The sequence below is a fragment of the Xyrauchen texanus genome, chromosome 1 (genome assembly GCF_025860055.1).
Source record: "Xyrauchen texanus isolate HMW12.3.18 chromosome 1, RBS_HiC_50CHRs, whole genome shotgun sequence".
In the NCBI taxonomy this organism is placed as follows: domain Eukaryota; kingdom Metazoa; phylum Chordata; class Actinopteri; order Cypriniformes; family Catostomidae; genus Xyrauchen; species Xyrauchen texanus.
In genome coordinates, this window is record NC_068276.1 from 53,991,273 (window position 1) to 54,002,034 (window position 10,762).

General features: G+C 36.1%; 1 protein-coding gene across 3 annotated transcripts in view; it reads right to left on the bottom strand.

The window, feature by feature from the left end:
* The window catches only part of rap1gds1 (RAP1, GTP-GDP dissociation stimulator 1), a 47,268-nt gene extending 44,710 nt beyond the window's left edge, over nucleotides 1-2,558 (bottom strand). For all 3 annotated transcript variants that reach the window (XM_052139141.1, XM_052139216.1, XM_052139056.1), the window contains exon 1: nucleotides 2,205-2,558. In XM_052139141.1, coding sequence (XP_051995101.1) covers nucleotides 2,205-2,208 — 4 coding nt within the window. In that variant the 5' untranslated portion in view covers nucleotides 2,209-2,558. The remainder of the gene's footprint in view (nucleotides 1-2,204) is intronic.
* Nucleotides 2,559-10,762: the final 8,204 nt, after the last annotated feature.

Consider the following 10,762-nt stretch of genomic DNA (forward strand, 5'->3'; position numbering starts at 1 on the left):
TAATATAATGGAAGAAACTGCTATTAGGGTTCAGATATAAAACACTACGGAGAATATAATATCATTATCTTTAAACTGGGCACATGAATAATGAATTAATACTAAATGAACATCATGCATTAAAAAGTGTGGCGTGCCCATTTAATATAAGGATATATTTAGAGTAATATGGTGTAATGTAATATATTATTACATAAAGAAAGTGTTACAGAATCCATGCATAAAACACTGTCATATGTCATTATAGTCAAACTGAGCACGATAAAAATCATGGACAAAACTAAAGGGATACTTCACGCAAAAATAAAAATTCTCTCATTGTTTGCTCACCCTCATGCCATCCCAGATGTGTATGACTTTCTGAAAAATATCTCAGCTCTGTAGGTCCATACAATGCAAGTGAATGGTGATCAGACCATGAGAGAGTAGCTCCAAAAATCACATAAAGGAAACATAAAAGTAATCCATAAGTCTCCAGTATTTAATCCATATCTTGAGAAGCGATATCATAAGTGTAGGTGAGAAACAAAAATAATATTGAAGTCATTTTTTACGCTAAATCTACACTTGAAATTTCACTTTCAGGTGTGAAAGTGAAACTAAACAGGCACCACATGTGACTTTCAGATGTAAAAGTGAAAGTGGAGATTTAGAGTAAAAAAAATGAATTAAATATTGTTCTGCTTCTCACCCACACCTATCACAATAATTCTTTAGATATGGATTTAAATACTGGAGTCTTATGGATTACGGTCATGTTTCCTTATGGAGCTACAAAAGGTCTGGTCACCATTCCCCTACATTTACGCATTTGGCAGACGCTTTTATCCAAAGCGACTTACAGAGCACTTATTACAGGGACAATCCCCCCGGAGCAACCTGGAGTTAAGTGCCTTGCTCAAGGACATAATGTGGGGGCTGTGGGGCTTGAACCAGTGTCCTTCTGATCACCAGATTACCAGTTATGTGCTTCGACCACTACACCACTACCACTCACAATTGCATTGTAGAGAGAATTTTTTATTTTTGGGTGAACTATTTGTCTAATTCAAAGGCATGTTATTGGTTTAAACCGCACAAGACATTACAGCTTGTTATAGCAGAATTTTCTGTAAAGCTGCTTTGAAACAATGTGTTTTGTTAAAAGCGCAATACAAATATAAATGACTTGAGATACACACACACACACACAGTAGCAGCCCATCCCTCGATCTAAAGATTCAGCATGTCTACGTATGTGACCTCCTTTCTGCACACTCACCACATTATTAAACCATGTTCCACATTTTTCGTAGTCACTTTAATCTTTTTGTCATATACATTCAGTTCACCTAATATGCAGAGACCAGCACAGCAAGAGAATCTAGCACACATGCAGCATTTTGGTGTCAAGTATTACTGTACATCACAGCCTGTAAATCCTTACAGCTGGGATCCTAACGCAGTTGGGTTGTCTACGAAATATTAACTGTGCCATAACCAACCTTCTTAATTTCCTGAAAGCACAGGCAAACCAATCCATCAATAGATTCAGTTGAGATTTTATTAACTTTGTTTTCAACAGTTCACTGATGGCAGCTATGGGGATCATCATCATCACCAAAGATGAATAAATGAATATAGCTAATTAGAAAAAAATGCCACAAAAAAAAAAGCATGCAAAATAATCAAAGCATGTTTGTACCAATCAGCTGGAGTTTGCTGTGCATTTGTGAATAGTCCATGACAACGTTACATCACAACCTCCCTGAAGGATGGGCTCACCAAAGGAGTCCATACTGTGTCCAAAGCACATAATGTGATGCCTTGAACATAGGCACGCAGTGGCTGTGTCTCAAAACCTTGTAAGCTGGCAACCCAGGCAGCAGTTTTGGGCATTACAGGCGCGTTTCGAGTAAGCTCAAACAGCTCAAAAAGCAGCACTCATCAGAGCCAAGTAGCTACGAGCCTATGATGCTGTACACTAGGTAGGCATCATACTAAGTTTTAAGACATAGCCAGGGAGTTCAGCCTCCTTCTGCCACAGCAGCAACACGGAACCCTGGAGAAAACTAGCATCTACTATGAGCACATTTATTAGAGTCCATTGTATTGCATTACGAAATGTTACAGTAAAATAGATGCATACTCTGTGGTCGCGAGGAGTTCAGCATCTTCATCTGATATCTACAAAACATTGAGTGTTCACGTTTTTCCTGACTTACCCATTTGGCTAGTGTGTGTTACAGTCCAAACGGTCTCCGAATGAAGTCTCTAGATTAGTTAAACCTGCCAGGAACACTGCTTGTTAATTTGATGTGGGTACCGGATCGGTTTTGGTTCGCTTGTTAGACAGATATCCGGGCAAGGCCCACCTTTACCCACGCTGCTCCGGCCAATATGTTGAAAAAACAGCCTCCACAGTTCCAGATGTACCGTCAAACGCTCCCGAGGAGATGCGTACACCCGAGATAAACCCCTCTACGCTGATGTCGAGGGTTACGTAATTTTATCCGAAGAGATCAACGCTCGTATGAATCAAAATAAAACCAATAGTGCACTTCCGTCCACTGCGCGGGCGGTCTCCGCACAAAAGAAGAGCACGTAGAAGCCCCGCCTCTCTCTCATCTGATTGGTTCGTGGCTCGTGCAGAAGGTTCATGTCTAGACGTTGATTGGTTGAAATAGTTGTCACGAATTCTATCCACGCCGTTTTGAGTTTGGTCTCACCCACAGTCACGTTACTACTCAATATGAGTTTCTCTCACAGTATTTAACGTGCAACGTGTTTAAAAACGGGCAGTCTGGTCACACATCTGGTCCCTCTCTAAACAGGTAGCAATAGGTTCGACCTTCGGGACTTTTTTGTCTTTTTCATTTTTGTTTTTCTCGATCATTTTGGCTGTGTTAATGCTAAAGGCATATATCCAAAGGTGTGTATTTTTGGGGAATGTTGATATCTCAACCTAAAATCTATTATAAATACGCTGTGTGCACAAAATAGTTACACTCAGGACCTTAATAAGGACAAAAATGTCCTTAATTCAAACTGTAATATTTGAAACCAGAGCCATTAAAGCATAAAATCATGAATGATATGAGATGGCGCCATATTTCTCATGCTTAGCCTATGGAGCAAATACATGCTTTTTTCCTATTTTCTGTTTGCTGTATTATGGGGCAATGCATGCCAATTTAGTAAATGATGCAGCTAAAATTGTGTAGGTGTGTTGGTATGGATGTCAGAGTGTGTGTGTGTGTGTGTGTGTGTGTGTGTGTGTGTGTGTGTGTGTGTGTGTGTAAAAACAACAGTGGCATTTAAAAGGTTAAATTCCTGAAAATGAATGAATATTTGGTAGTTATGATCAGGACTGATGTTGCTTAAAAAAATTACCAATTGAAAGTGGAAAATAATATTAATATATAACATTATTATGGCAGTTCCTTGACGTGGACCTCTGATTAACGTTTTGTAAGTGACGCACAAGGGTTAAAAAATAAATATTGCCTGTGAAACAAACAAAATAAGATCATAGCAGTGCAACAAGCCACGTGGTCATATAATATCAGATATAAATCAAATAAAATCTGATCATAATCATATCATATGATCATTGATATACAAAGAGAGAGAAAATAAATGTGGTGAAATGTATTTATTGACTGTATTTTTCTGCTAAGAACTGGGCTATGGAAGTGCTAAAGGATTCAGAAATCGCAAATGTATAATGTAGTTACGCCCTCTACTGGACATTTTATGTGTATATATATATATATATATATATATATATATAGCTATATATATATATTTTTATATATATATATATATATATATTTATATATATTAGGCATAAAAAGAAAATAATGAACAATGAGTGACAATGACTCAAGATCAGACTAATGACATTTAATAGGTGAAATCACTATTGGAATTGAAATGGTTAACTCTTGTTAGATGAATTCAATGAAAATTACAGTTTATCAAACAAAATTTTTAAAACACATTAATAACATTTCAAATTGAACAAATAATCATTGCTTGAATTTGATTTAAGGGGGGGGGGTCATAGTGCATTTGCAAATGTTATCATATACAACTTTTGATTTTAAAAATGTATTAGTATATGTTGAAATTAACTAAGATTAATAAACACTGTAAAAGTATTGTACATTGTTAGTTCATGTTAACGAATGTTAAAATATGGAACCTTATTGTAAAGTGTTACCAGCAGTACAATCTCGTGCAAAAGCTAACAACATGTCCTGTCATCAGTCAGTCCCTAAACAGTAGGCTACATAAGAAGCAAGCAGTACAACAGCACCCTGCACAGGGTGGCAGTATTGCACTAGAGAACATGGTCAGTCTTCCAAAGGTGAATGGGCCTCTATTTGTCTGATATACACATATGGTTAATAGCCACTTGCACTATTTTCAGCTTTGTCATGTGAAATCCTGATTACCCTTCCAAATAAGTACTGTGATGACACAACAGGCCTTCGTTGATGGTTTCAGATCATACATTGATATATAGCCTACCATTGTACTGATTGATTCCCATGTTCATTTACCATGGTATTTACATGTTACTCGAATGAATAAATTATACCTCCATTGTCCAAGGTATTGTATCACTGTGATCTTTAGTTCATTTTACATTTATTCATTTGGCAGATGCTTTTATCCAAAGCGACTTACAAAAGAGGAAAACATAAGTGAATCACCTTAAGGAGACAGTGGTACAAAAGTGGCATATTACAAAGTTTCACTAGCGTCAGAATAGTATTCAAAACAGGTTAAAGTAAAAACAATTTTTTTTTTTAGTGACTGGTTAAGTGCTCTTGGAAAAGATGCGTTTTAAGTAGTTTTTTGAAGACAGACAGTGAGTCAGCTTCACGGATGGAGTTGGGAAGGTCATTCCACCAACGTGGTATGATGAAGCTGAAAGTCTGAGAAAGTGTTTTGGTGCCTCTTTGTGTTGGTATTTTTTGGTTTATTTATTTCAGACTGACAACTTAATTTCAACACAGTTGAGCTGACAAACAACAGCATATTTCCTTCAGTCTGAAACAGGTGTAGGCTGAAGCTCTTGCTTATAATGCCTACCCTTTTTAAAAACATCTCATATTTTAATCAATTAAAAAATAAAAAACGTATTGTCTTACATCAATATAATGTTGACAAACAAATCTAAATAGAATACAAAACATTAGTATTCCCTATGCAATACAATTGCACAAATCCAAACTACAACAAAAACAGCTTATTCATTTATCACTCTTTACATTGTTTCATATAATTTCCATACATTATTTTTAAATAGTTTCTTTAACTTACTAAGTGTCCCACATATTTTTAGTTCCTCATGACAGTTATTCCATAATTTTACACCTTTAACTGAAATACAATGGTATTTTGCATTGGTCCTCACTTGGTTCCTTTTAAATATACAAGTTCCCCTTAAATCATGTTGGCATTCTCTTTCTATGAACAACCCTTGGATACTTTCTGGCAATTGATGGTTTTTGCTTTGTACATAATTTGTAATGTTTTTAGTTCTACTAATTCTTTAAACTTTAGAGCCTTTAATTCAATAAAAAGGGAGTTTGTTGGCTCCCTATAGGTGGTTTTCTTTACTATTCAGTAATGCTCTCTTTTGAAGCATAAATATTGGATTGGTGTTTGTTTTATATGTATTTCCCCATACTTCCACACAATAAATAATGTATGGAAGCACAAGGGAACAATACAAAGTATATAATGATTTTTCATTTAAGAAATCTTTAACTTTATATAATATTGCAATTGACTTTGAAATCTTGTTCTTAATATAAGATATATGGGGTTTCCAATTTAATTTATTGTCTATAATTACTCCAAGAAATTTAATAGCTGACACCCTTTCTATTTCAACTCCATTAATCATTAATTTACCTATAGTATTCGATAAACGATTGCCGAATACAATAAATTTTGTTTTACTTATATTTAACGTTAGTTTATTCGAATCAAACCAATCTTTTAGCAGTGCCATTTCTTTTCCCATTGTATCCAAAAGTTGTTTCAGATTGTCACCAGAACAAAATAAGTTTGTATCATCCATAAATAATATCAGTTGTAATACTTTGGAAACCTCACATATATCATTAATGTATAACAGAAAAAGCAATGGGCCCAGCACAGAGCCTTGGGGAACCCCACATGTTACCTGCATCAGTTGTGACTTGCAATTATCTATTTGGACATATTGATGCCTTTTCTCTAAGTAATTACTTATCCAAGAGTGAGCTACCCCTCTCACTCCATATTTATTCAGTTTCTCTAGTAAGATGTCATGGTCGACAGTGTCAAATGCTTTTTAAGGTCTAAAAATATCCCAACTGTGTATTGTTTATTTTCTATTGCGTTAGATATTTTCTCTACAAATTCTATTAATGCATGTGAGGTTGTTCTATTACTTCTAAACCCATATTGTTTTTTACTTAATATGTTGTATTTGATAACAAAATCATTTAATCTTGAATAAAATAATTTTTCCAATATTTTTGAAAACTGTGAAAGCAAAGAAACAGGCCTATAATTTGAAAAGGTATGTCTATCTCCAGTTTTATATATAGGTATAACTTTAGCGATTTTCATTTTTTTAGGAAATAAACCTTTTGAAGAGACAAGTTGCATATATGTACCAGAGGTTTCTCAACACACTCGATAATATGTTTTACCACCGACATATCCATATCATTCCAGTCAGTTGACTTCTTATTTTTAAATGATTTAACAATATCAATTATTTCTTTTCCATCTGTTCCTCTTATAAACATTGATTGCTTATTTACACTACCAGTTTCTCTTTCCGTTCTACTTTTCCTATCAATTCCTACAATCTCTCTAGCCAAACTGGGACCAACATTGACAAAAAAATTATTAAATTCATTAGCAATTTGTTCCTTATCACTTATAATTATATTATTCTTTGTCATAAAATAGGTTGGGCATCCTGTCCTTCCAACATTGTTTCTTACTATTTCGTTTAATATTTTCCATGTTTTTGTTATGTTATTTCTGTTATTATCCAATGTTTTACTATAGTACTCTCTCTTACTGTTTCTAATAATATTAGTCAGTTTGTTTTTATATAACTTATATGCTTGCTCTGCTTCTTTAGTTCTTTTTTAATAAAAAGCTTATATAGTATATTTTTCCGTGTGCATGATTTTTGGATTCCCTTTGTTAACCACGGTTTTTCAGCAAATTTCTGTTTCCCCATTTTCTTTACTAGAGGACAGTTTTTGTCATAAAAGTTGTTAATATAGATATAAATTTATCATAGGCTTCATCTATATCTTCAACATAAACTTCCTTCCAGTCTTGTTTTATAAGATCTTCTTTGAAATAATTAATTGCACCCCTGGTTTTTTGTCTTATTAGCTGAACTTGTATGTCTTTATTGGTCCCCTTACAGTATGGTATAGTTGCAAAAACTGGCAGATGGTCACTTAGATCATTAATTAGAAGTCCACTTGTTATTTTTTTATCAATAACATTGGTAAATATATTGTCTATTAAAGTTGCACTATGTGTCGTAATTCTACTTGGACGTATAATAGCGGGGTATAAGCTCATACTATACATTGCATTAATAAATTCTGTTATTGTATTATGGTGTAGTGGGTTCAATAGATCTATATTAAAATCTCCACAAACAAAGCACATTTTCTTATTATTTATACTATCATACAACCCCACTAATACTTCTGTAAACGTTTCAATACAAGAACCCGGAGTTCTATACACACAGCTTATAATTATATTTTTTGCTCTCTCTATCTCGATTTCTACAGTAATACACTCCATAACTTTGTCTCTAACAAGCGACATATTTTCCACAACTCTGCTCCTATAGTTAGAGTCAATGTACAGAGCAACTCCCCTCCCTTTTTCTCCCTTCTGTTCACAAAGAACATCTCATATCCTTCTATTTCGTACATCACAGCTTGATCATCAATGACCCAAGTCTCAGAGATTGCTATAACTGTCATTTTTTGTTCAATTTGTTGTAAACACTGTTTAATTTTTGAGAAGTTTGAATTTAAACTCCTACTGTTAAAATGTATTATGGATACTGATCCATCCGTTTTTACCTTAACATTGAATTGTTCATCGGTATAGTATTCACAGTTTATTTGTATATTGTGGAAAAAGTTATTCTCAGGATCAATTTCGTTCTCCATTTCTTGTAATTTATGCTCAGTATAATTAAATGTTCTCAGTTCTAGGCTTTCATGATCCATACAAAGTTCAAAGGTTTGACTCTTTATTTAGTTCAGATTTACGTGTCCTTTGACTGTATGTCCCATTCATCAGCATATCCAGCAATAGTCGTTATTTATATTTATCCAATTCACTGAGTTCTCTTACCATAATGTTGCTTGCTTCCTCGGGTGATCCATTCAACTTGATCCATACCTTGCAATTCCTTGTCCAGGTAGCTTGTATTTTGTTCTGTTTTTTTAGGAACCTTGCCTGCCTTGCTATATCAGCGTTTTTTTTCGTTAGGTGTTCGTTCAAGTACACATCTGACCCACGCAGCTTCCTTCCTTGTCTCAATAACTCTGTTTTGGCTTTTCTGTTGGCGAAACGTATAACAATTACCGGCTTGGTTTTCCTGTCCTTTGTGGGAAGCTTATGACAGGCCGAGATCGCGCTGGTTTGTATTTCCATATTTTTACTTTGAAAAAACTGGACAACCTCTCTTTCCAGCGAGCATTGTTCGCTCGTTTTGGCATCCTCTCCTTTATCTCCGGTTACAATACCGGCAAAGGTTTGATGTCTTGTTGTAAGCCCACTTATGATTAAATCATCTATCCGAGAATATTGTTCCAAATCATCGACGCGTCGCTCTAGATCAATTCGTTTGTCCTTCTCCTTGATCGCTAGTTTCAGCTCTCTTACTTCCTCCATTAGTCCCAGCAATTTGGACTGCTGGTTAGCCACCTTGCTAATCTCCCCAGACATGAAGTTAAGAGCCTGTTTGATCTCTTCCATCTCTTCTTCATTCTGTTGGTTTTTCTTGGGTGGCATTAAGTATAATAGAAGGAAACAAAATTCAAAAAATTAAAGCGTTCAGGATGGTCGAGATTCCAGGCGCGTTTCAATTGTTTGGAGAATTGTAGCTCTCAAAAGCCAAAAGCATTCAATCGATCCAATCCAATTTATGACAAGGTTCTTAGCCGACCGCTGGCTTCTGGTGGGCGTGTAGCTCTGCAGAAATGATTTTAGGTATGCTGGAGCAGACCCAGTGGCTTTTGTATGCCAGCATCAGAGCCTTGAATTTGATACGTGCATCAACAGGCAGCCAGTGGAGAGAGACAAAGAGTGGTGTAACATGTGCTATTTGGTTCATTAAAGACCAGATGTGCATATGCAGGCAGGGGCGGATCTAGAAAAATATTTATGGGGTGGCGAGAGGGGGGCAGGAATTTTTGAGGGGTGGCAACATATGGCAGACTTATATATACTTAATTTAATCATGTTTATCACAGTTAGATGAGAAATAGTATGTACACACTACAAAAGGGCACAGGCTGCCATTTACAAACTCATACAGACAAACTTAATCTCATGCAATCAATGTCTTAAATTTGAGGTTTCATGTGAAACAGTTAATATAAGGAATAAGTGGCCATACAATGTGATCTCACTTAATAGGAGATAGAAGTATGATTGAAGTAATTACCGGAAAGGCATTAAGGTAAGACATAGGTGATGACAGGCAGATGTGTGAGAGGGGAAGCAAACGCACGCAGCATTTGTACAAGAAGAAACTATACAAAGAAAAACTTACACATGAAGATCTATGGACTGAGCTGTACTAAAGTGAGCATAAATACACTGTGGAAATAAACAGGTCACGGCACTCAAACGAGGTACTGGACATCGCTTTAATTGTTTACTCAGAACACACATTTTTCCAAACTGATCAGTCTCTTGCCGCTCTGGCGCCATCTAGTGCTGCATTCAGTGCAGTCGGACATTGGAGATTCGCGCTCGTAAATTGTCAAATTGGCCATAACTTTTAATTATTTGCTGCCAACTGAGGTGGCAGCAGGGGTGGCAAGGTATTATTTTAGGGTGGCATTTGCCCCCCGGTAGATCCGCCCCTGTATGCAGGGAGGCCTGCAATGAGAGCGTTACAGTAGTCCAGTCTAGTTATGAGAAGTTACTGAACAAGCAGTTGTGTGGCATGTTCAGAGAGGAAGGGTCTTATCTTCCTGATATTGTAGAGTGTAAATCTACATGATCGTGCAGTCTTTGAGATGTGGTCTGTGAAATGTAGCTTGTTATCGATGGTTACCTCTAGATTTCTGACTGTTTTGGAAGGTGATACTGTAGTTGGACCCAGCTGCACGGTGATGTTGTGTTCAACAGCAGGGTTGGCTGGAAAGACAAGGAGTTCGGTTTTGGCTGGGTTGAGTTGCAGGTGGTGTTCCTTCATCCAGGCCGATATGTCTGCTAGACAGGCAGCGATTTGAGCGGTCACTGTGGTGTCGTTGGGCTGGAAAGACAAGTAGAGTTGAGTGTCATCAGCGTAGCAGTAGTAAGAGAAACCATGTGACTGGATGATGGGTCCCATTTTCTTTACTGTACATTTACAACCAAAATGTTTATAATGTCTCACAGCTTTTCTTTTTATTTTGCACCTTTGGTTGGGGAAAAAAAAAAATCTTTAGAGACGTACGTTCATTTAGATTGCTAATAATGTTGTGAGGGGTTTATTATAAATAAA